Here is a 27,066-nt window from a genome sequence, read left to right as displayed (position 1 = left end):
CTGGTGCCACGTGCCCCGCTGTCACGCACACCCACTTACCTGTGAAGCACACAGGGCATTTGAAGGTGCCACCCATGCCCTCGAAGCTGTGCTCGATGAGGTGACAGAGGAGCTTGGCTGGGGAATCAAACATCTGGTTGCACAGCTTACACTCGTGGTTGATGCCTTCCTCTGCAAGGAAAATCCGCAAATCAATGACCTGTATTCTACTCTGGGCACGAGTCCAGGGGTCCCCTGGACACCCCAGTGCCAGGCTCTCTTCAATCCTTGGAACCAGGCCTGGTGTGGGGTACACAGCCACCAAGACCCCTCCTGGATCTGGATGGCTCAGGCCCCAGTGGCTTGCAGACCCCAGGGAGCTGGGCCCAAATATGTGGCTGTTGAAGACACCACTGGCTTTTTTCCCTGCTGGTCACAGTCCATGTTCAACAGCTTGAATTCTGCTGCTGTGGAAAGGAACCCAGAATGAGATACTGGATGGAGAAGGGAGCTCAACTAGGATGTTTAAAAATCTAATCAAATATTTATTGAGTACGTAGTATGTGCCAGGAACTCTACTCTGAGCTGGGAATTCTTCGGCAAACTACACAGGCACTAACTACACTTGCCCCCATTCTAGTGAAGGGCAGGAGACAGGCAATAAAAATGACCAGCACATAATGAAGCATCAGACAGTGATCTATGGTTGGGGGGCACCAGGAGAGGGGCGGGGTGAAGGCCTGAAGCAAAGGGATGGTGTGCTCAAAGCTCAAGGACCGGGAGGGTGGCGGGGGATCAGGAAGGTGAGGTCAGATGGGCCAGAGGCAGACAATGCAGAGGCTTGCCAGCTGCTGGAGGACTCTGGGAATTTGCCCCATGAGCAATGCGCAGCAACATTAGAAGATCATGCCGCAAACAAAATATCCCCCCGCCTCTGAAACAGCTGGCCTACCCAGGGGATCGCAGACAGTGAGTGCACTCCCCATCCTGCTTCCAGACTAGAACACAGCTCCATTCCCTCACCTGGAAACCTCCACTCAGAGGCACCCAGAGGAAAGACCCACCAGGCAGCAGCGTCACACCAGCAGGAGGGAACCTCACAGCTGAGGTTTGGCACCCTTGCCTGGAATCAGGCAGAGCTGAGTTCAAATCCTAGCTCTTCCTCCTTCAAGCCATACAGCCTGGGCATCCATTCATGCTAAGTGTAACAAGGAGGGAACTCTGCAACCCTGCCTCACAGCTGCAAGGGGATGGAGAAACAGATGCCCGTGGCCCAGGGGTGGGCAGCAAATGAGGGGAGTTACCTGCTTCAGCATCACATCAGCCAGACTCCAAATGGGGTTCTGCAATTACTGGGTAATTACTAACCTCCCTGTGCCTCCGTTTTCACTTGTGAAAAACCCAACAACGTTCCTCTTGGACTTGATGTGAGAATGAAGTGAGTTAATACATGCAAGGCAGTCCCGAGCATACAGCAAGTGCTCGATAAGTGTTTAACTGCTGGGTATGTCAGTATTAGCAAAAGCCTTATCTGGGACAGCCAAGGACACAGCCTTCCCCGGATTCCCACAGGGAATCAGTCTCACCAAAGGTGCCAGGTGCTCTGATTTGCCCTCAAAGGCAAGAATTAGGGAGCAGAGGGGCTCTGCCGGGGGCAAGATACAAACACAGACTGGCCAAGGCTCCTGGTTAGTTCCTGGGTCCCCAGGCCCTGGCAGGGGCTGGCAGGGACAGCAGACATGTCCCCCAGCCTGGCTGCCTCCGTCCCCGGGCACCCCACCATGGAGGCTGGTGCACGCATGCACGCACACACACAGACGCACACGTGTGCACGCAGGTGGGCCTGTCCCACATAGCCCACTGGCTGCACTCTACCGGGTGTTTGTCATGCCCCTGGAGCCCCAGCAACTAGGCCATGTGCACCCGAGAGTTTCAGGCAGATCTTCCATTTATACTAGCGGAAAAGGGATTCATTGACAAGTTCTGGGACACAGGGCAGGCTCAGCACACTCACAGCACAGGTCCCATGCACGCCCTCTACCTCCTAGGGAGACCCTCATCATAATTAGAGCTGGCCTCCAATTGGGGGGCTGCCTCAGAAGAGTCCCCAACAGGCCCCTTGCCCCCTGCGTAAACAGTGCGTCTCAGTCACCAGCCCAGAGTATGGGTTCAAAGGATGAATGGGACATATGGCCCTTACATGTGGCCTCCACATCAGAATGGGAACAGCTCTTGGACATTAATGGGGCAGAGTGTGTGTGTGAAAATGACAACTGTGTAGAGGTTTCCATTTGAGTTAACATTTGAATCTCAGAAATAACCCCGCTTGTTAGGAAAACGGAATTTCTAGGAAAAAGAAATGGGCTCAGAGAATGAGACCACTTGCTAAGGTAACACAGCCAGCCAGAAGGGGATGTTGATCAGAACAGCTTACAAAACTGTACTTATTTATACGTGTCGCTGTTCCACCCCTACTCCGCACACCACCTCCTGGCAGCCGCACCATATGACTGCTCCTTGCTGGGCACAGGGACCCTTGATTCATTTCACCATAGCACAGGAGACTTCCTGAGCCTGGCAACTAGCTGTGGGCTGGGATGATTCTTGTGTTATTCTGGTTCCCAGGGCCTCAGACTCCACCTGCGCCCCTCCAGAAGTGGTGACGGAGGAGAGGTGCACGGACCAGGCCCTCTGCTCAACAAAAGCCAGCGCTGGGGCTGCCCCGGCCAAGGCAGATTTATTGCTCTCTCTGCCGAGCCAGTGCGAGCGGGTGCCTTTAACGGCCGCCTGTGAATGGAGACATGCCTGCCTGATATACAAACACTGAGAGGACAAAGACGGCTCCTGCAACTTATAAATCAGAGAAATCATGTCTGACAGTCACTTTCCGTTCTCTGGGCGCCGAGCAATTCATCAGCCGATCCCCTCTGATTCATGGAGGCAGCTACGCCCAGTGCCCACAATCATAAGTATGTGCACAGTCAGGCAGCCGGGAGCAGCAAGCAGGTTCCGGGGCCTAAATGGCTGTCGTTTACGCACATCACAGCCCCCAGCCGGTGTCAAAGTGAGGTTAGGGGCTAATTAGATCAAGAGCCCAACAGACAACTTCGCGTCTCGGGACCCTTTTTTCTCTCTCTCCCCTAAGTGCTTAAAGAAGTCAAACCTAGGGGAGGAGGAGGAGAAATAAAACATGCAAAAAGTAAAAGTAGGGGGAGCCATAATAAAGCCCGAGGGGTTCCCGCAGATCTGGGAGCCTCTCCCACTCAGGCAAGACCTTTTGATTTGCAAATCTTTCTGAAGCCGCCTCCGCCCCACCCGAGGGGTAGGAGGTACTCCCCCGGGGGGCCATTATGTACCTCTGCCTATAAACCCGTCCAGGAAGCTGGGGGAGAGACGGGGAGGCAGAGAGGGGCTGCCCTAGTTAGTGTGACAAACACTCCTTTGCGTGCCTACGGCCCAATACGTGCGTGTGAGCCCACGGATATTGATAGAGTTCACCGCACCATCACTCTCTCACCCGCTGGCGCCGACAACCTCTTCCTTCTGTCCCAAGGTGCGGGGTCCGCAGACAGGGGCACCCTCGGAGAATCACTTCCCTGAATTATATAAGATCGCACAGGCTCCGCTGACACCTTGGAGCAGAATGACAAAGCTGTCTGGGAGCTCACAGCCCCTCCGCCCCGGCGTGGGGGCTGGAGGATTTCGTGAGTTAAGACTCACATTGCGCCCCTCCTTTCCATTCTTTTTTTTTCCTCCATTCTTTTTTTTTTACAGCACATGACAGGCATCCATAAGAGAGACCCACACAACTGAAGTGAATTATGCAGCCCCGCTCATTTGTAAAGTGAAGTGAAATGCAGATTTTGCCTGCTGAAATTCAGATCTTGCCTCCTATTCCCCGTAAGTCGAGGCTGGCACAGGGAAATCTATTGATTTATTATGATTTTAAAAAATAAAAATAAATAAAAACCCCAAACTACCAAACAAACAATCCGGCAAGCACGAAAATCCCAGAGTCCCTCTCTCCTTTTTTCCTCTTCTGCTCAGGAATAATAAGTGTTAATTTTACACTTCATTTCTCAAAAAAATAATAGGATGTGCTTTTGCTTAAAACCAAGTTGGCCTGCTGGAACCTTTCAGGCTGAAACTGTGTCAGCCCAAAAGAGGAGCAGAGAGCTTTGTGGAAGAGCATCGTGCCGAGATGATAGCTCCCTGTAATGTCCTCGGTACCGACTTTTGTCTCCAAAAGCATTTGATCCCTGACAGACACATACTTATTTCCATACGGGTCTTGGGGGAAGCCAGGAGGAGAGAGAGCTGATTATCAGAATCCTGAAGGTGAAGCTCAGGTGGGCCTCACTGATGTCAAAGGCAGGCCCAGGCACACATTCAGAGGCCATAATTTGCTGCCTGGGAGGGAGGAGCAGCAGGCTGCAGAGGGAGTGGACAGGGCATTGTTCTAGGGCTCCACCGCGCTGAGAATGACCTGCTCCAGCCAGACTGCTGGGCCCAGCCTGGCTCTTCCCTCAGTAAGGATCCCACTCGGGGACACCTCCCTGGGAATGGAATGGTGCCACTAAGGCATGTTTGTACCTCCCAGGAGGGGACCTGAGACTGCTGCTTTGTGTGGCGAGGGGGCACGACAAGCCATCTCCATTCAGGTAGCGGTAGTAAAGGCTACACACATTCTAAGCAGAAAATACTTGGGTTTGAATCCCAGCTCCAGCACTCTCACTGGGCGATTTATCCCCTTCAGCTTCTGCTAGGACATGGGAAGAAACACTGAGTTTCTGTAACTGTAATCAGGACATGGTGCACTCTTCCCAACCTCCCCTTCCCGCTTGCTCCTGTGTAGGAGGGGTCTGCTGTCTGTGGGACCTCTGCCAAGAAGCTGGACCTGGGCTCCCTGCACCCTTTCTAACACCTTACATGCCTTTAATTTTCCTGATGGTGCTTGATACCACCTGGCACACTAAAGGGTCAGTTGTCTGTTTAATTCTCTTTCTTGCTCTCTCTCATGCGTGCTCAAGTGCACACACACACACACACACACACACACACACATAACCTCCATGAAGACTCCATAGGACAGGCCTGGTAGTTAAAAGGTGCTCAGTAAAGGAAGGACTGGTGTAAAGCACCGAGTACAATACTGAGAACACAGAGTGGAAAGTGCTCATGAATACGGCTCTACATCAAAGTCATCCCTGATCTCGCAGGACTGAGAGCTTATAAAGCTGGAAGCAGTCATCTTGGAAACTTCTTCTCTGGATCCTCACAGAACCATGGCCAGCTCCCAAGTGCAGGCAAGGAGGTCTCCTCAGATGACCATGGGGGAAAGGGATGCTTCAGGAGGCAGGGTCCCTCCGAGGGGTGCAGCAGAGGTGGGCAGGGTGTGCTGCTCACCCCTACCAGTACTCCAAGAAAAAGTCGGATGACTAGGGACCTGGGCGACAAGCCACCTTGTGTTCATTCAAAACTGTAGGCAAGAAGCAGGATGGCAGAGCCACCTACTGAGTCTCCACTTTTTTTTTTCAATACTAAGGCACTGAACCCAGAGCCTTGGCACACTGAGTAACATCTTCAGCCATTTTAATTTTTTTTTAATTTTTGGGACAGATTCTTGCTGAGTCACTGAGTTGCCCAGGCTGGGCTCAAACTCGTGATCCTCCTACCTCAGTCTCCCACAGTGCCGGGATTACAGGTGTGAGCCACCAGGCCAAGCTTAGTTCCTATGTTTGAACCTGGCATCTGGAAGGTGGTGGCTTTCATATCTGACAGCATGGAACAGTCTCAGGGGCTAACATTTTTGCAAGGGGAAGTAATGTGTGGGAAAGCATAAGCTGCTTGACCACCTGAAGCCCCTCTGATACCAGCTCCAGTAAGGAACTTCAGAGAATTATGTTCCACAGGATTAGTGCCAGAGCCCATGGCCTGCCCCAAACAGCAGGCCAAGGAAAGAGGCCCAGGCATGTGCATGATTGTACACACAGACACACAGACAGACAGATAGACAGAAAGACAGACAGACAGACACACACACACACACACACACACACACACACACACACGCACACTGTGTGCCACATGGAAATAAGGAAGGAAAGGAGCCCAGAGCCCCAGTACTCATTGAAACAAATGAGGAGGCAAGAGGTGATGTGTCGGGGGGGGGGACCCCAGGAGAGAACCCTCTGACACACCCTAATAAATAACCTTGAATAGGTATATCACTGGAAACAGAAACACTGGCAGCTGATGGGGAGCCAGTCCTTTGTTTCTAGGAGAAACAAAGACCCTTGGGCAGAAGAGAAGAGGACAGGTAATAATATCAGGGTAGCCAGATCAGGCTGCTTATATATTGATCTATTGAGTGTCATTAACTACCAAAAGGAAATGAGCCAGCCAGGTTGTGGGGCAGGGGAGAGATGACATTTGGGCTGGGAGTTGATAGGGGTCAAAGGAAAAGATGGGATATGAAAGAGTCCTGCACCAGAGGCCAGGCATAACCCGGGGATAGGCACATGAGGACAGAGGGTGTATCCTGGGATCCCTGGCACTCCAGGCCACACAGCCCTCGGGCACCTACATCCCTGCAAGGCACAGTATGACCCCCAATACCACGAGCAGCAGCCCCGGAGAACTTCAACAGTGCAGAAACTCAGGGCCAGCGCCAGACCCGCAGAACAAGAAAAGTGCGCCAGTGTTTGGGGTATAGGAATGTTGGAGAACCACTGATCTCCGGAAAAGGGGCTTAGGGATGCGGGTCCTGTGGGCATCCTGTTCCCAAGAATCTGTGTGTTCATAGTATTCCCACTGCTCCGACAAGAGTACACGTTACAGCTCTCCAAAAAGGCACGAAGTTGTATGAAGTTGCTTTTTGTCCCCACTTTACAGAGGATTGCAAAACCCACAACTAACAGAACAAAATTATTTCCTGTTATCAAGAGTAGGGTGAAAATGCTGTGGGGTGTTTTTAGAGAAAGGAGCTGGTGGAGACTGGGGGTGGGTGGCTATTGCTCCCCCAGCCATCCTGGCATCACCACTGCCCTGACCCCAATGCCAAGTCTTTTGGGCCCCTCAATGCTCCCTGTGAGACAAGAGTGCTCAGCCACTGCGAAAAGCACGCCTCCCACCCCAACCGGTTTTGAGCTCACATTTTCCTAATTAATCCTGAAGGATGGGCTGTGCCCTTTCTTTCCCCCTGGGGGGCACCTTCCCAGGCCTTTCTGGCCAGGAGGGACCCATCTCACAGTCCCCCGTGTTTCAAAAGGGCTTATAAATGAGCTCTGGCAGCCTGAACTGGGGCCCCACAGGGGACCCAGAGCCTCTTCAAAACAGAGCCCTGACAATTAGGCAGTCTGAGTTTTGAAAGGCTTGGGATTGATGGCGTGGACAGTAAAAATATCACCTGGGGAGCTGGGTGTAGTCCTCTGAGGGTTGCCTGAGGTCAGTTGCCATGGCAACGGAGAACGAGCTCAACCTTGTAACTGACCCTTATCTTTTTTTGATCTGTGGGCCACTTGGGGCCAAGGCTTGAAATCAACTGGAAAATAATCCGGTCACATATCAGAAGGAAAACTATTTATACTTATTTACTCAGGTCCTACTCACATCCTCACTTCCATGGCGATGCTGCTGCCAGTGCCATGTCCAGTGTTCACATGGAGGCTGCAGGGTGCAGGAGAGAGGGGGAGGCTGAATTCTACCTCAGCAGAACTAGTTATTTCCCTATGTGGTGCAGTGTAGAGGGAGCAAAGATTGTTCCCTGTCCTCACTTCCTTCCTGCTCAACTGCATCCTGGACCTTGAGCCTCCCCACGTTCAGTTCAAGCCCACCACAGAGGCAGACTGTGTTTCCCACCCAGCCTGAAGTCTGGGCTGCTATCTGTCACTAGGCTGATCGCTAGGTTGCCTCCGCGCTGAGCTGAGCCTTGCCTTCACCTTGTTCCCAGCTGAGGGTACACAGAGGTGCCCACAGCCACCATCCCTCTGCACATCTGGGGAGGGGCCAAAACAAGTTTTGGAGAAGAAGTCTGGAAGCGGGGAGGACTGGTCTCCTGCCCTGGGAAAGGCCGGCTGGCTTGACCACCCTGCTTGCACCCCAGGGCTTCTACGGCAAGATGGGCCATCTGGCCAGAGCCTGTCTCCAGGACACAGCTATCCTTAAGTTACAAGTGCTTTGCTCCCTCCTCCTCCAAAACTCAAATCGAAACACTCCAGATGGTTCCATTGACCTACTGCTCCCAGGAGCCACATCAGACAGATCTTAGCTAGGGGTCAGTTAAGCTGGAGAATGATGGGTAAGCGCCCCTGGAGACTTCCCATCACAGTGAACAGGACAGCTCAGATGACTGCCCCCTACTCGCCTGGTTTCAGCAGGATGAGATCCTTTGAGGAGTGGGGGAAAACACGGCTGAGAACCAGTCAGCAGGAGGACAGTCCTGGCTCTGCTACAGACTCCAGGGTGACAAGGAGCCAAACACCCTCCATCTGTGCCTCTGTCTCCTGTCTGTGAAATGGAGCCAAGCTCATCTATCTCTTGGGGCTGTTTAAGAGCAAGAGAGAGTAAGGTAAAGAATATGGATTATAGGCTACTACTGTTACTGCTGCCATTGTTACTCCTGACATCACCTTCTCCTGCAACTCCATGCCCATGGCCTGGTAACCATCATGTACGTACCCACTGTGGCTGTCACGGGGCAGAGGGATCCTTACCTTCCAGCTACTTATGCATAGACCATTTGTCCTCTCACCCCCATCTTCCAGTAAATGCTACAAGAGTCCTAAGACTGCAGCAGACTCACTGCAAGCACTGCCTGTCATTTCCCTCTTCAGAGGGGCTCAGTGTCAACTGTGTCTCTATCCTTCTCCAGCCCATATTTGTGATGGTAGAACCTGTGTCCAGATTTCAAACCCTTTTGTTCAACCTATTCAACCAGAGCTCACTGCAGCTTCCTATTTGTTTGTGGCTCTTCTTGCTCCTCTCTTAAAATTTGGTGGGATTTTTACGGAGGTCAAAGCAGGGCCTGATAGGAGGACATGGCTCAGGTTCACATGCCTTTCCCCTACTCTAGCTTTGGCCAACCCTTTCCTATAGCTGGGAGTCCCAGAATTTGAAAGGCTCCCAAACCTTGAACCAAGGCAGGGGCAGCCTGGATGGGATGTTGGGTAGGGGAGGCCTGCTCCTTTTAGTTCCACCTGCTAATCCTACGCTATTGGGAACTCAGCCCTGTAGGGCTAGGAAGTGTTGATCACACAGATAGAAAGACACCAACCTCCCAGCTCTCTTAGCAGTTTGTAGCCTTCTAGACATGGTGACGGGTTTTGGCAAAAGAAAGGTCATAAACCAGGACCTGAGCATATCACCAAGAGACAGGATGCAACTATCTCAGATACTTAATGAAGATAAGGAAAAAAATAAATGAGTGGGTTATCAAATAACCCTGGACAGGAGAACAGACTGGGTCTCTATGGAGGACTCTAAAGACAGTTCTTGGAGTTCTAAGCAATTTAAAACTCTGGGGCTAGGAATAGCTCAGCAGCAAAGCACTTGCCTAGTATGCATGCAAGCTTGGGCTTACTCTCCAGCACCGCAAAGAATATAGTAATTAAATTTTAAAAAAGCACCACTCTGTTACAAAAAACCAAAAATATACAGAACTTCTGTTTCTCTAAACTTCTAGAACTTGAGGGTTTGGAGGTTACTATCCTGCAAAAGAAGACAGTCTACAACTCTCCTCACTACTATACCCCTTCTACCCGCCAAAGACTGAAGATGGTTGCTTCAGAAAATGAAGATTCTATAATAGCCCCCAGGGATCCTACAGGTACCAAGAAGTAGCTTATTCCTCCTTAACACGCCAAACACCTACTGATGCAGATCACTGATCTCAGATTAAAGTTCTCCACAACAAAGGTGGCTGCCTAAAAATCCATCATGTTAATAATCCTTAGATTAATGTCTTCTAATAATATACAATTATCATGACAGGCAACCCACAAAACCCTCATTGTCACTGACTGTACCAGGGACACATGAATTACCCCTGCTTCAAGAGTTTTTTCTCCTGCCAACATCATTTTCTGTACCAAGATCATTTTTTAAAATGAGCAACAGAATTATGTCAAAAAAAACAAAAACTGCACAGGTAACCCCGTGCATGCATAACAAACACAAAACCAACACACAAAATCTAAGAGGCAACATTTTTCAAAAGTTCTCCACCTAGGAAGACACAAGACAGACTTTGCAGTAATGGGTGCTTAAAGCAAGACAACCTAGTCCTCAGGCTGGAAACTGTATTTCCAAACTGCAATATTTGAATTCCTCAAAGTCCCAGTTGGCACAGCATCCCCACCCCCAGCAGAAAAAAATAAATGACAAAGCTAAAAAAATGATGATTAATTTCCATTAAAAAGTTTTAAAAATGGGCATCTACTAGATTAGCATTTCCAATACAGTCATTACTGGCCACTTGTGGCTATTTAAATTGAAACTAATTAAAGTTAATAAATTTTAAATTTGGCTTCTGGATCCCAGAAACAACATTTTTGTGCCTAACGACAGCTTGCAGTTTGGGCACCGCAGAATGTTTCAGTTATGGGCAGAAAGATCTGCTTCATAGTGTTGTGATGGGATTCGGGCAAGGTAAGGATACCCCTCACCTGTCAGCATTAATGCCGGATCCTAAACAGTGTTAGGCACTTAGCAAGTGCTTATTGAGTGCTTACTGAACTGTGGTACACATGCATCAAAATACAAATACACTTCAATTTATGATAGGGTTACAACCCATTAAGTCTGTCATAAGTTGAAGGTATCACAGGTCCAAAATTTATGTCATATGCTAAGGGCTGTAGCTCAGCAACTAGTAGAGTACGGATTGTCTTCCCTCTTGGCCAAGTGGTTTCCCTGGAGCTGTGGGTCCTTGCTACTGTCCAGAATCTCAAGAGAACAACCAATAAAATAGTGACAGCCCAGGAGAAGAAAATTCAAAATTTTTACTGAATTCATATGATTTTCACATTATGGCTAAGGTGAAAAATCGTAACTTGAATCACTGGAAGTCAGGGACTGTCTGTACAGTGAAGAATGCCTCAGCCCATTTGCTTGTTAGCTTTGGACCAACAGATCACGAAATGGACCAGTAACATCTGGACCACTGGCGAGTCCAGAAGCACAGCCACACCACCGCTCAGCCACTCTCACTGAGGGACCTGCGTCCTCTGCTGCTGTGCCTCCCTGAGAAACACACGGCTGCCAGGGCGTAAAGGACACCTGTGAGCCATCGAAGCAGGGACAGAGCGGCCAATTCAGGGAGTCCTACCTTCAAGCAGCCAGGGTTTTGCTGCGACTCAAGTGAAACGAACATGGAAGGTAAAGTTGGGAGACTCCAAGAGCACTTGAAATAAATGAATACATTCACACTGACAACAGTTCCTTCGAGTAGTCACAGAACGCTAAAGATTAACACCGGGATCGAGCACTGGGGAAAGTGATGTCTGGAGTTGCTGTCTCTTGAGTTCGGCTGAAAGCTCCACAAGACCATCAGACTTATGAGTGCAAGGAACATAATCTGGCCCTCTAATAGTGTTTTTGGGTGGAACCATCTCCTTGTCCACTCGCCTCTCCCCCATCAATATCCCCATCACCATCTTGAGGGCAAGCATAGTGCTGTCACACTCCCTTTGTCTTCCAGTCAATGGAATGGAGACGAGATGAGGCCTATGAGGTCCCTCAAGCTCACCTTTAGCACTAACTTGATTTGTTCAGCTCCAGAGCTGGGTCCTTCTATACAGTTATCTGGGATGCTTTGGGCTCAGCATCCAGGGACCAGATGTGGGGTCATCTACCTCTGGGCAGCTTGGACTCCCTACCTAGCCCAGCCACCCTGCCCTCGCCTACAGCCAGCTCTTTTGCCCACCTAGCTGTGCCCTCTCTTGTGCGTTAGTCCTGCAGCCGGAGGTCTGGGCCGACTGACCCCATCTTTCTGCCAGCAGTAGTGCAGCACTGATAGCTCCCACCTCAGACAGGCAGGAAGTGGGCAGAGTGCAGAAGGAAGGAGGCGGGATCACTGCTGCATGGCTGGGGAGCTGGGCGAAGGAGCCACAGCTCTCCTTGCTCCAAGCCAGCTCAGCGGGCAGAACAGCTGCCGGTAGCTGTGATGAGAGGTGCCAGCGCCAAGCCCACGCACAGTGGTAGAAAGATGCCCCTCTGTGCTGCGCTGGCTGGCACTGTGCCTTCTCCTTGGAAAAGACATCTTCATAGATACCTTGTGGAAAAAAGCACATTCAACACCTGGCACTTCACCCTTGATTTGCACATTGACCCACTAATTCTCCAAGGTCTGCAGCACTGTTTCACTCTCCTGCTCGAGAACCTGCAGTGGCTCTCTTCTGCACACTGTAAAGCTGACTCTTCCAGGCCCCAACTACTCAACACCCCTACTCCCAGATACACCCTGACTCCTGCCCAGGACTTCTTTTCTCTCAGGCTTCCTCATTCCTGATGCCAGGCCTTCATGCAAACAAGTTCTCCAGGCTTCAGCCCAGTGCTCCCAGCCACAAGTTTTCCCAGAGTTCTACTTGCACCCAAAGGTTACCACAGTTATGTGAAATAAAAAGATCTCTTCCACAAAATTACTCTCTTTGCCTAGCTTGCTTGACTTTCCATCACTTGCAACCAAAATAACCTAGCTAATAAAGTCTCTGAGGACAGAAAGCAGCTTTCACTTCTCTAGGATTTCCAATAGGGGCAGAAAGATTTGAGGTGCATTCAAGGGGCTACTGATGTGCCCAGGGGCGGGACTTGGTCCGAAGGGTTCCCAGTCAAGCTGCATGGTGATAGTGCAGGATTGAGTATTCCCCTCAACAGAAAAATGTCCTTAGTTGGACACAGCCCTTCCTTTGTTAACTCACTGCATTTGGCCACTGCTTCCTGTGGGTAATGGTAGCTCATGGAGAACTATCACAGCCTCAAAGTCAGACTGCACAGGTCCAAGCTCCCCACTGTTATCCATGAGCTATGGGGTGCTGGATGGGTAACTCAACCTCTCCAGCAGGCAAAACAATGACTCTCAGAGTGCCTGCCTCACAGCACCGATGTCAAGATCCTGGGCTTGTAGCCTGTGTTGTTATCGTGGGCACCATCACTATTGTGGTTATTACTGACTCTGTAGCAGGCACTGGGCAAGGCATTAAGAGGGTGACAGAGGCTGGCAAGATGTTGTCTATCATAACCAGTTTGCTTAGTGAGGAGAAGTCCAGGAGGCCAGGTTAAGGGACATACTTCGTGTGGCAACTCAGTCACCTAAAAGCCCTGAAGTACCCTCAACCAGGCCTCATAGGATCCCAGAGTGGGGAGCAGCAGATCTCTAGAGGACACTCTGATGCTTAAACTGGCAGAAGTTGAGGGCCCCGCAGATGAGACCCACAGTCTTCCTGTATGACACATACAACCCCATAAACTAGGGCCCAGGACAGGGACCACTCAGAGGGTAAGGAGAAGGGCAGAGACCCGCTGTGAGAAACCAGCATCCTTAGTCTGGAAGGATGACACCTCTGTTCCTAGTAGACATGACAAACGCATGCACAACACTCGCACAACACACACACACACACACACACACACATGGGGGCACACCCACACCAACAGAATCTATAAGATCTTAGCAATCTCAATTGGGGAACCCAACTGCTAGCCACTGCTCCAGAACCCACCATGAGATCCACAAAATATAGGTTTTTCCAGCAAATACTAGCCCTGATCCTAGCCATAATATTGATTTAGATTCCTCAGGAAAAAAGGCATCCAAAGTCCAAAGCCATTTTTTCTACCTTTACCCCATGCTTTAATCATCTCCGATTACACAAGGCCAGATCTTGGTGACAACTCAGAACTCCAGAGGCCAAGTCCTAACAAAGCACATTGAGCCGGGCGTTGTGGTATACACTTGTAATCCCAGCACTCAGGAGACTGAGGCAAGAGGATCACTGTGAGTTCGAGAATAGCATGGGCTACATAGTGAGTTCCAGGTCAGTCTCAACTACATAGTGAGACCCTGTCTCAAAAAACAAACAAACAAACAAACAAAACAAAACAAAACACATTGAATTTCACTACCAAAAATCAAAAGTGAATCTAATTCTTTGGTCCCTTGGGTGGAGATCTATACATGGCCCTAGCCTGACCTTCAGGTAGATGGCTCCCTTCTCCCTGTACCACATGTCCTACAACCAGGGTCCAACATGAAATTGGGGTCCCAGCATCCTCTGTCCAGCCGTACACACAGGATACCTCCCTAACTTTCACAGGCTGAGTCCTTCCAGCCAACAGCAAGATGTCTTCAGAGCTAGGCTCACGGGTTCCTGTCCAGAGGAACACTTTCTGCCTGCCACCCTGAATGGTGTGGGACCTACATGAGATCCTGTTCTCTGCACAGAGAACCTACATCTTGCTCTCACGGCCTGGGCATGACCAGTGGTTGGCCAAGTGCCCACACAGCAGCACTCAATCATTGCTTGCTTGGTGAAAGCAGGTTCTCTAGAGACAAACAGTATTTAGTTCCTATCCTCAGACCCATAAACCAGAGACAAACACCTGCTCTAAAGGATACTGTATTGCTTTGGACTGACAACCTCCCACCTCACACACAATGAAGTGGAAATAAAACCAGGTATTCAACCCAATACTATTCTGGTGAGGAGTATGGACAGGAATAACTATACTCATGTGTGTGTTGTGTGTGCTCACTCGAAATGCTGCCAGAAAAACACATACAAAGGTGTCAGAGGATCGTCTCTAGATGGCTGAATGCATTTTCTCTTAGTCTCGTTTGTTCATTTTATAGTTGTCCTGCCTGCTAATGAGCATATCTAGCTTTGTAATAAAATCAAATAAAAGCTTTTTAATTAAAAAAATTGAATCCACTGATAAATGACTGAGACACTGGTGGTGGTGATAGTGTCCCCTCTCTTAGCCTGAGTCTCCCCATCTGGAAGAGGTAGCCAGACTAGAAATCTTCACAGCCCCATATCACCCTTGCCCTGAGGCTCCTCAGAGCAGAGACCCTGGGCATCAGTGACCCATCTTCCCCAGGAGTTCTCACTGGACAAGGCCTGGGCAGAGACCTGCCTTCTGGTGCCCCCAGCTTTCTACCTGCACATCCTGTTACCTTGACTGAGTTCCATCCTCTGTTAAGAGGGCCAGTCAGGCCACTTTTCAAGACTGGGCTCTGTGTGATGGGGCCAAGTCACCTCTTCTGGCCCCGGTGGCCCCATCTGTAAAACAGGGATAAAACTATATGCGGTGTTGGGGTTGAGCAGTGCAATCCATTTGTAGAACCTGGTGGGCACATGCTGAGCTCTCAGCTGTGGTTAGTTCTCCCGCATGGCTGTGCAGGTGCTTTGACAAGGTGTTAGTCGCCATCCATTCTCACAATGGCCTACACTATGTGCATGTGGCTTAGGAGATTTGTTGCAGGCCCATGCCCTGGAGGCCAGGGAAATGATCTTGGTTGGATTTATGGTCACAAAGCAGAGGCCCGGAGGTATGGGGAGATGGAGACAAGGTTCTGAGTGTACAAGAGATGGATGCCAGGGAGACGTAGGAGACCCCAGAAGTGAAGGGCTGGCGTGTGATAGCCTCCATGGCCCGTTCAGACTTTCTTAGCAGCCACAGCCTCTGGCAGGGTCCGGGCAGGCCCCAGTCCCCAGAGGAGGTGGCAGCTCCAGGACAGATGCATCCTGTCCAGATCTGCACCCTCCACCAGATTGAAGATGACAGGCTGGGGGGGCTGGGAGGCTCTGGGTCACAGGAGACTTGGCAGTGAGGAAGGCGAGAGGACCAGCTGGGCTCAGAGGACCCTGTGTTGCCATCATTCAAAGGGCCCGGGGAGGGGGTCCTCCCCTGAACCCCTCAAGTCTTTAAAAGCGTTCTAAATGTCCCTCGTCTGAGGTCCTCTTGCTGCCCCTGCTTGGCCCACTGGCTTCCAAAGAGACAGCGAAAGGGATCCAAAGATCCAATATTTGTATTTTGAATGCTAATTTGACATAGAGGAGTGGGCATGGGGGAGTGTTTATAATCAGCACTCCAATAAGCCCACAAATGACGCCAGTATTTTATAAGCTTGTTAGAAACAAATCACCCCTCAGCTGATATTTACTTACTGATGAATCATAAAAGGGAGCAATACACAAAGAGTAAATCCAAAAAGAACGTCTTTCTTCCACCCCGTCTTCAGCCACATTGCAGGGGGCCGGGTTGACCATGAACCCGCTCTCCGCCCTGCCCCCCATTCCCACAGCCTCCCCAGAGTGGCAAATCACCCGCACCGGCCCTGTCCCCGCACGGCCCCCACCCATGGACTGGTCTGATCTGAGGCTCAATCCACTCCGGAGGCAGCTCCGTCCTTCTGCCGCCCCCGCCCCAGGCCTCTGCGGGAGCGGATCCAATCCAACTAATTTGCATAATGATGAAGCCCTCCAGTGTGGGCTGGGTCTTGAGAGGGTTGGGAAGAAATATGCCCTGTCCTTTGGAGAGGCACACAGAAGGCTCGGTGCACCCGGGAGGGTTGGGGCTCTTGGCGGGGGGTGGGGTGCGGGCAGCCTGGAACCGGCAGCTCACTGGCCAAGGACAGCTCCTTGCTGTCTCCCGCTGAGCCAGAGTCCAGCTGGCCCAGCTGAGGAAGGACTGCCCAGGGCTGTAAACCAGCAGGAAGTGAAGTACAGAATGCCAGTTCCAGAGGAGGCTGGCAGACCCAGGTCACAGTGACCGCCACTCACAGTCTGGCTGACCTTAAGCAACTGCTGACCTCTCTGAGTCTCAGCCTCCCGATTTGTGAGAACAGAGGGATATCTATATCACAGGCTGTGAAGGTGCAAGAGACAGCTGTAAAGCACTGATTAGAATGGGCTGATTGAATGACCACTGTCAGCTACTATCGTAAGGATGTCGTCACCGGTCTTCTCCTTGCTCTATAAGGTCCACCCACCCACCACCCACCTATCCAGGTATTTAGCAAATGCCAGGTATTGGGCCGGGTAGTCTAGGAGACAGGGATGGACCACTCAGGTGCCTCATTTAAAATGCCTCCACTGACCTTAGGACCCCAGGGACCCATAGAGTCTAGAGGTATGCCTCTGAGCCAGAGAGAAGCAGAGGAGGGCAGGGGTACAGGGAGCTGGCAAAGCACAGTCAAGTTCTGTTTCTTATTCTGCTTCTGGGAATTCATCAAGCTATATGCTTAGGATGGGAACACTTTTTTGGATATATACTATACTTTAATAAAAATTTTAAATATCATCTTGCCTAAGCAGGGAAGGAAATCAGCAAGTATATTCCTAAGCGTAACACCAGTGGGATGGGATGGGGGTAGGTGGAGACAATGTTTGGGATGGGAGTCAAGGTAACTCCAAGAGGGAGATTTCTGTGATGGGTGAGGACCACTTTAGCATCTGCCAGTGCACAGTGGGTACTCAGTGTATACCTACTGAGGGAGGGAGGGAAAGCTGGACGGAGTTCCAGGAAAGCTGGCCATGGAAAGGCATGTGGAGGTGCACAGGCTGGGCAGAAGTCCCAGGAGGTGGGCACTCTCGGGGTCAAAGGCTGAGGTTTGCTCTAGTGGACTCTCCCTCACTGGCCAGGCACAGGTGTGAGCAGCGAGCAGGTGGTGTGGGGCTCTGGCCTTGCTGGGCTCAAAGCCTGAGGGGACTCAAATGTTGGTGAGGGATTCCAGGTCACACAAGGCTTTCTTCCACTCTCCACTCCACCCGAGTGCCTGGGAACAGGACACATGGCGCCTTGAATCTGAGCTCACCCCCTTCTGTCAAGCAAGCACTACTTTTTCCAAATCCAGTGTGAATAGTGTATCAGAGCTGAAGCTACGCCTGCTTCCCACAGTTGGCCGCTCATTCATCACAGCAACACCATGCAGCTGGTGCTCTTCTCATTCCCATTGTACAGATGGAGGAGTTGGCACGTTCGAGTTAAGTACCTCGTCCAAGCTCACAGCTTGCCAACGGGCTGACCATGATGGGAACCCAATTCCTGAGCTCAGGGCTATCTCAGGTGCTAACTAGGGAGCCCCAGACGGCGGCTCCCTTGACCCCTATGAAATACTTTTATCCCTTGGTCTCTTTTATCCTCTGTGAGCAAGCTGGATGGAGGCACCATTCTTAGTCCCAATTACAGATGGGGACACCAAGCTTCTAATTACAAGGACGCAAAAGGTAACAAGTAGCAGTGTAAGTGAATGCTCAGGGACCAACTCCTCATCCAGTACTCTTTTTCCTGCTCCCGGCTATGGGACCAGGCAGTGGAGACTGTAGGAGAGAAGAGGCCACCAGAGCTTAACAAGGCAACCCCAGCACATAGCAGCATGTGAAACCTGGGCCCTGGCCACCAGTCACATGCCATCTCGCCCGTGCTGCTCAAAGCCTGTGAACTAAGTGAGTGCCATCTCGGTGTCACCAACTACACACCAGTCAGGTGAACCACTCACCCACCTGCTCAGAACCAAGTCCCAGAAAAGCAAACAGAGGCTAGGGCAACAGCTCATCCTGAGTGATTCTCCAAAGCTACTTTCAATAGCAATTTTTGCAGTTTGAGATGCAAAAGTATTTTGCATGGCTTGTGGAAGTGGACTGGCCCGTTCTGAGCCAAAGTCCTGAATCCCCAACAAAGCTGCACAGATGTTGCTGTGACTGGGCTCCTAAGCTGGTAATGACAGGCTCTCCTGGGCTACCTCAGTGCTGGCCATGTGCTTACCATGACCAGACACTATGCTAACCACTTCACACCTGTGATGAGCTCAGAACAGCTCTACAAGGAGGTCACAGTCCTGTCCTCACTGCATGGTACATAACAGAGCTCAAGCCCTCCAACCCTGGGCCCGCACTAACTTCCTTACTATTAGCGATAGTTGCCATTGGTAGCAGAAGGATAAAAGCAGTTAAATTCAACACTTAATTTCTGTTACACGCAAGGGTTAGGTGTTAGAAACAGTGTGAAGAAGAACTAAATTCTGTCTGCCGGAAGTTTCAGATGATTACACCCACAACTGCAGGATGTCTTTTCACCATGATTTTTTAATAACTGAGCACATTGCATGTGATAAGCCCACAATACATAAATGTCTTTGACTAAACAAACAAAATCACTGACATATTTTCAGAACATATTTGCTTTCCTTTCTGGGTATTCATCATTCCATTTTAACCCCTGTACCTCACTTAAAGTGCTATTCCTCCACTTGCAAAGAGCAACTCCTTCATTGAGAAACTACCTGGGGGTTGTCCTTGGTAAGAGCTGCCTTCTCTGAGCTCAGAATCCTCATTTGTGAGAGAGGAGGAGGTGGGGTTCACTCACTCAGGGTCACTCAGATATAAGATACCATGTAAAAGCCAGTTAAAAGCCAGGCCCCACTCCAACTGTAAAGGACTTTATCTGATAGTCAAGGATATAAAGGAATAAGCGTGTAAGGATTTCAGTACAAAGTTCAAGGTTTGAATTTGGGCAAGCCATCAGAAAGAGACACTCACAGCAACCGAAGGATGTGTGCCAGGAGCTAGAGCTGTCATTAGGAGGCACAGAAGTAAAGGCCAAAGTTGACAGGCCAGGAGTAGAAAGCCAACCCAAGATGCTTTTAGAGTATTTCCTGCACTCCCTGCCAAGCCCTATTGTCCTGTCCTCCACAGCTTCACCCTTGCCTGCCTGAACTTCAAAGCTGTTGAGGTTCTGACCCCAGTTGAACAGAATTCATTCTTCAAAGAAAGGAGGAGGGAAGGCAGGTGTAGCTGGAAGGCATGCATGCTGACACCCGTATGCTGTGTGATCTTAGGAACTTCCACTAACTTCTCTCAGTTTGTTCACTATCAAAAAAAACAAGCTGTCACTTTTAGTGCCCGGCAGAAAAATTGTGAAGTCTGGAGGAATAAATGGAGGTCTGTGTTAGTAAGGATAGGCTAGGGTATATTGTAGTAACAAAGAGCCCCAAATCTCAAGGGCTGCAGACAACGAAGGTTTATTTCTCACTTGTTGTTCATGCCCATTTCAGGGGGCTCTGCTCACAGAAAACACTCAGGCATCCATGCTGTTGAAGCCTATCTTCTCTGACACACAGTGTGCCCGGAGGAGAGAACTCTGGTGGATTTATGAATCAGCCTGAATGGGCCACAGGCCACTTCCATGCACAGCTGCACAGTTGGCTGGCCAGAATTAGCCACAAGGTGCCGCCCAACACAAAGGCACCAGGCTGTGTGAGCTGACTGAGTACCAAAAGATGGCACTAGGGATTACCATGTCACCGACAGGCATGGCACTCACCAGAGGGCTCCAGGAGTGGAAAGAAGAGATAAACCCTGCACCTTGCACTGGTGACAGGACCTCTCAGAGAACGTCTGGGTCACGGGGGGACAAGGAGCTCAAGTCATACTGTCTATCCCAGAGTGGGGAGGGGCCCCTGGCAGAGCACCCCCCAGCCCCTGTGTCTCCTCCTGAAGGCAGAAGGTGAAGCCCTCCTCCAACCCTCCACCCTGGCCATTGGCTCTCTGGTGAGCACACCAGGTAAATGCCATGTGCTGTCCTGGGGCTTCTCACAGAAGTCACTCTCAACGATAATGGCTTTAGGAGGCTATGCAACCACACGCCTGGCATCTGAAACGTCGTCTGAGGCCAGGTGTTGCATCTCTAATTAGGATGGGGATTTTTTTCACCCCACACAGAATCTACATAATTGGGAAGGAGGTTACAACAAGGACCATCCCCACCAATTGTGCCTTTTTCATGCCCTCCTTCCGCTTTCCCTTGCACACTTCAAATTTAAGGCAGAAATGAATCGATTTGAATTTTTTGAAATTAATTATCATCATTGCCATGGAAAATGTATCTGCTGCCTTCCTTGGGGACTTGAGAGAGGAGGAGGTGGTCTCATGTGGAGAGGGGCCCTGGGAGATGCCATGCATCACCTGCTCACTCTAAAGCAATCCCCGCCCCCCGCTGCCGCCACCCAAACTCACCCAGCTGGTCTTCAGAGCACCTCCCCATTTGGTCTGAGCATTCTTCAGAAATTTTTTTTAGTACCAAAAAAATTAATGCTTTAAAATGTCACTTGCTACAGTAAAATTTATCAACATTATTATATACCATAGAAACTGCCATCCCAGACAAATGCACGACATTAAAATTTGGTCTAGAGCTCCCCAGAGGAAACGTTTGCTGCAATTTGTATAACAGTTTATATATTTATGCTATTTAATGGTACAAAGCAATAATTATGACTTCATTCACTGATAAGCAACGGCATTACATAAATCTGATGCGGATTTAGAACATGCCAGCTCTGACACCAGTGTACTAGTTGTAAATTATGTTGCCGTTAAAAAAAAAATCTAAGCAAATATGAAGGAGCAGCAGGAAACTAATAATGCATCTCCAGCTGTTCCAGTTAACCTGCAAATGTGGCCATCTGCACCTCGGGAGAAGGAGAAGGAGAAGGAGAGAGATGAAGGCGGGGCAGGGAGAAGCAGCGGCCGCCTTCCTACAAAGCACAAAGCGTCCCCTGAAATCTAGCCAATGACCTTGCTCCTCATGTGTGGCCGATGCAGAACCGGCGATGTTCCCAGGGAGTGCAGGCCACTCGTCCACTCCTCTGGCACCCGCGCCCTGCCCTGTTCCTGCCCAGCCACGAGGAAAGGTCCGTGTCCTCTCTTCTTTCCCTGCCCTTTCTAGGGGCTCCTCTTGCTTCTCTGCATTTCTAATCATCAGGCCGCTTCCTTTACAATGTCAAGTGAGGGGAATGGCAGGAGGAAGGAAGCAGTGACTGTCATAAATGCATGTCCACTTGTGAGGGAGCCACAGGACACAAGGGTTCCAGCTATCAAATAGGATGGAGATGCTCAGGCACTGGCAGATCACATACCTTCCCTGCAGGCTTTGGGATCCTGATATCCAGTGGCCCTTAGCTCTGTGCACTGTAGCAGGCGGAGAGGTGGTTCTGGCAGACACGGAAGAATAAGGAGGCGCCCAGGAACTGTGGTCTTGGTCCTCCACTGCAGCCCTGGCCATGTCCCATGCTGGTAGCAATCTCAGTGCGGGTAAAGGGCCATTCAACCCCAAGGGCACAGGAGAGCTGTCGCCAGCAGGTGTGTGATGCTGGTTGGGCCCAAGGGCTCCAGTCACCCTCTAACACCACCAAGGCTCCCCATAATGTCCTGGCACCCAGAAACCTGAGGCACTGTGGTTGCATTTTCTTTCCTCCTTTCTTGAGACTGCCTGGGAAAGCCAGAAAAGTGACAGAGCCTGCATGTCACCTCCTCCTCTGCACAGACAAGTGCAGTCACGTCATGGGCATACCATGTGGGGCGAGTCATGTACCCACATGCTGAGCACTGCACCTGGATTCACTCACCTAATCCCCACCACAGCCTCTGTCCCCACTGCACAGGTAAGAAAACTGAGTCACTGACTGTATAACCTTCTCAGGATCACTTAGCTAGTGAACTACTCCAATGAACTGAGTTTACAAGAGTGTTTGTAAGCCAGCTAACCTGTGTTTCCCCAGTTTTTAAGACAGCAACCAGCCAGGTATGATGGCATATGTCTGTAATCCCAGCATTCTGGAAGCTTAGGCAGGAGGATCGCAAGTTCAAGGCCAACCTGAATTATACAGTGAGACCCTAACTCAAAGAAAAAACCACAAACAAAAAACTGCAACCTACAGCAAGAAATAGAAGCATCACTAACTTAGTCACACACTAAGCCACACATATGAAACCAAAAACTTCATGAAACCACATAAGCTCAGGAAGCATAATTACCTGCCATATTCTCTCCTCTACGCTCCTCTCCACTTGATTCCATTCTGTGCTCAGCTCTGCTCTGCCTTATTCACTCCCTTTCCATTGTGCTGGCTGTGACTAAGTTGTTCTTATGATTTGCAGATGGATAGAAACTTGAAATCTGAGAAGCACTGGCTGACTGAAGAAGAAAAGCTGAGGCTCAGAGGTCTGTTCAACATCCATGGCCCTGCCAGGACCCAAGCCTGGGTCTGCAAGCATCTTTCCACCAGGCCTTGAATCCACACCCCAGCTGAGGTTTCCTAGGCTTTCTCAGTGCCCGCTTCTGACCACACCGGAGACCACTGGGTTCCTGGCAACTGTGCAGCCTAGGGAAAGGCTGAATGAGAACAAGGTGAAGCAAGGGATAGCAGAGGCAGAAGAGAGAGGGCAGAGCTCTTGAAAGGGGCTCCGCATTCATCACACTGGCGACTTGGAGTAGGGCTGACTCCCCAACTGCCCAATGAGATCACACAAAGGGCAGTGCCCTGTTGGGCCTGAGTATCCCCAGGGGGTGAGTTCTCCTGCTGGCTCCTAGGAGGCACCCTTTGCATCTGGTACAGGGGAAGCTGTCTGCCTGACACCTCGGCTAGATGTGGGCAGAGGAGCTGTGAGTCTTACAGGGCCACAGGGAGAGTTAGCACAAGCTCCCCTACTCCCAGGACAGAGGGTCCCCTTATCATCATCTTGTCCCAAACAGAACAATCATCCCTGGACCATTTCCAAGTGGGTCCCCAAAGGTGAGCCCTCAAGCTGGGACAGTGAGTGAGACCCCACGGCCCTGTTTCTTGCTTACAATTTTCTATTGTTTCAAATGACTTGTAACTAAGAACACAGTGTTTCTTGGCTACCTGCCTTTCTACCAGTAGGTTCTTAGCCTCCATCAGTTGCCTTCATTGCGATGTGCAGGGTGTGGAGTCCTACCAACATCTCTAACACAGGCACATCCACCCACCTCCAACAAATATACACATCAGCTTACTGCAGGTGCCCCCCCCGTCTCTCAGTGTCCAGGACATAGTCCTTTTATGGTCTAAGCAGTATTAATTCCAAGAACCAGAAAACATTCCTTCCATAGGAACCTGGTCGGTGACACTCCCAGAAGATCCTGAGGCCTAATCTGTAGCTCTGTCTCTTTAATAAGGACAAAGAACAAGCCAGGCCCAAGGGTAGGGTAGCCCTGTGCAGGCTTACAAACACTCAGGGAGTATGTCTACTCTGGGACCCAGAAAGCTCAGGCTGGGCTTAGAGGAGGCTCCTGCTTCTGGGAGGAGGGAAGCCAAGGGGGCAGCCTTGTGACCTGGGCTGGGTCAAGTGGAGCTGTAAGGACAGTGGCTGGACGGATGGGGTGTTCAGACACACAGAGCAAGAGACTGGCCTCCAGCTCTGCTGGCCTATGGTGCCTGGCCTCTTCCACCCCCAACCCTTAGCCATGGCTGTTGTTCAGGGGTCACACTCTGTGTGTGTGTGTGTGTGTGTGTGTGTGTGTGTGTGTGTGTGTACACTTTGTAATTGGTGGTCAGCACTTTAAAGGACAAGAATTGTTACATTAAAATCTAGATTTTTGGCTTCTCTTTAAACCTCTGAACATTAGCGCTCTTCTAAGATACAGTGCCCCAGACAAAGAGGAAGGGGCAGGGGCTCTCTGCCAGGACACGATGGCTCCCACAGGCAGCTATTTCACACATGTACCTTAATGCCTGGCCCATGACAGTGAGATGCTGGCAGCCTTTGAACTACCGGGTAAAAGAGCAAAGAAGTTCAGGATTCCAGATCCTCTACCATTAACTTGCTGTGTGACTACAGGTAAGCTTCTGCCCCTCTCTGGGCCTCAGTGAAAGCTGTATAATGACAAGGGTAGAAATGAACTGCTTTTATACTTGGTGCCTCCAGGATGCCATCTAAGGCCCCTTCACATGGGGGTAGGCCAGGTGAGGTCTCCTGGGGAGAAGCCAGGCTGGAGGGGGAGGAAGGGCTGGTGCAGTCCTTGCAGCCAGTGCAGCCGTGCCCTGGCGCCATCCCCCAGGCTGCGCTGACGCCACTCCTCAGCAGCTTGATATGAATATTGTGTCAGAGATTGGAGATATTAAGAATGACAATGCATTATTACTGCAGCAGGGAAATCTCATGAGTCCTAGAGATAGGATTTCAAAATCCTCAGCCAAAAATCAATACTAATGCCCAAGAATTTATAAAAGAAGCACGTCAGTCTGCATTTGAGAAGACACACTTTCGGTTTCTGGCTAAACCAAAGGGACAAGTGCAAAAGTGTGTCATTCAGCAAGGGCAGAAAGCAGAAAGCAAGAAATGCCTGCAGGGCCCTGAGTGATGGGAGTTGGCTTGTGGGCTCCCCCTTGGAGATGGGCCATGGTCCCACAGGGCCAATAGAGGAGGCGACAGCAGTGCCCCCACCCCACCGGTGGCTCTGTCTGGTTCCCCCAGGCAGAGAGACAGGCAGGATAGCCTCAGTTCCTGGAAACCAGGTTGACCAAGTAAGTGGGAGCACACGGAAGGCACAGTAGGGCCTGTTCTTATTAGCTGTAAAATGGGTATAAGAAAGGGCAGAGGTCACCTTTCTCCTGCACTTGTAAAGATCAAACATTAATGAAGAAAATCAAACATGCTTTAGGAAGCAATTCAGACCCACAAGAAATGCAGGGGCTCTGATGGCAGGTGGAGCTGGGTTCCAGATCCAGCAGTCACTCAGGTGGGAACAGTCACGCGTACCTTCCCTCCAAGGGCTTTACAGGGTCTGGAGGTGGCATCTGCAGCACCTGGCATAATAATGAGCCCAATAATTATAGCAGTTTCAATATTAAGGTCATTATCAAAAATACAAACAAAGTATGAAAATGTTATAATTTTTTAAGGCAAACTAAATATTGTTTTAAAAATTTTTTTTACAAATCAGCTCTTGTGTGACATTTCAAACACTTATAAACCTTTGAGACAGTATATGGTTGCAATACATGTACCTACTCCCCATAAGGAATGTAATCATTATTTAATGCAAACATGTACTAATAAAAATATATGTACTGTGGGGAACTGGCACATACACTTACCACATCTTGATTCTTTTTACTTTCCTTTCCCCTCCCTATATGCATTTCTTAATGACAATCACTCTTAATAGACCAGCTGATGGTTTTTAGGTCTTTTCATGAAATACTGTCTTTCCTTGCTACAGGGCTCCCAGTTTATAAAGCTCTGGTGACTTTTTTCTGAACAGTGCTCACAAGATGAAGTAGAAGAGATTCTTTACTTGACAGGAAACGGAAGTCGCCCAGGAGGGACGTGAATGGACCAAGGACACACACTGAATCAGCAAAGGCTCCATCCAGCGCAGGAGGAGGAGGACCCACCACTGTCCCCTCTGAGAAGCCCACCTCTTCCTCTGCCTTCCTCTTTCTCCTTCCTTCTTCTTCCTCACACCCCCTAAAAACCAATCTCTTTTCTCTGCTAACCCTGACTCTGGAAGGACAGAGAAAAGGACATCCGTGCTGGGAGAGCCCCAGATGTGCTCCTACCTGGCTTCTGACCTCACAGATCCCAAACACAGGCCACAGCTTCTTTCGATCAAGTGACCAGTTGCAGTGCTGGGGATGGAACCTCCGAACTTCACATGTTAGGCAAATACTCCACCACTGAGCTATATCCCCAGCCCACGGCCAGAACTTCTGGCTCAGTAAATGGCAGAGGAGTTGGAGCCTAAGCCCTTCTTCCTTCCCATCCTGAGTCCCCAGGCCATGAAGCACAACCACAGGAGCTGGAAACTAAGCATTCCGATTCCACATACTTGCCACAGCTACGGGCAGGACATACGCCACCCACACGGCCTGCCTGGATGACCACGCTTGCTCCAGGTAGTACAGAAGCAGATTAAGCTCACCCTCAATTCTGCTGCTTCCTCTACAGATGAAAATCTTTAAAATGAGATCTTAAAGATAACAGTACCTGGCTCCCTGCCTAGTATGCAGCTGCCGCTCAGCACATGAAGGCTAAAGAAATATGAGGGAGGACAGTTGTAGAAAGAAGGAATTAGCATGGAAGTAGCAACAATAACATTTTGAAATTACATCTTTGTCAAGATGGAAATTGGGATCTAGAATGAAAGACTTCAACAAGAAGTATATTTTTTAGTATTTCATATGTGCACTTCATACTTAAGTATTTTTAAGAACTTAATGGACCTCACAGTTGCATAGAAAACATGGCTGCATTGAGAAAGCAAGGTATGGGCAGGTATACAGGA

The 27,066-nt window shown here is 50.1% G+C and overlaps 1 protein-coding gene across 2 annotated transcripts in view; it reads right to left on the bottom strand.

Annotated features, from left to right (window-relative positions):
* Window positions 1–27,066, bottom strand: part of Znf423 (zinc finger protein 423) — a 295,884-nt gene that overhangs the window by 28,513 nt on the left and 240,305 nt on the right. For both annotated transcript variants that reach the window (XM_010629036.3, XM_010629034.3), the window contains one exon: window positions 40–171. In XM_010629036.3, the coding sequence (XP_010627338.1) occupies window positions 40–171 (132 nt within the window). The remainder of the gene's footprint in view (window positions 1–39; window positions 172–27,066) is intronic.

The sequence above is a fragment of the Fukomys damarensis genome, unplaced genomic scaffold (assembly GCF_012274545.1).
Source record: "Fukomys damarensis isolate Sample0158 unplaced genomic scaffold, DMR_v1.0_HiC HiC_scaffold_32, whole genome shotgun sequence".
Lineage (NCBI taxonomy): Eukaryota > Metazoa > Chordata > Mammalia > Rodentia > Bathyergidae > Fukomys > Fukomys damarensis.
This window is presented reverse-complemented; position numbering and strand designations above follow the sequence as displayed.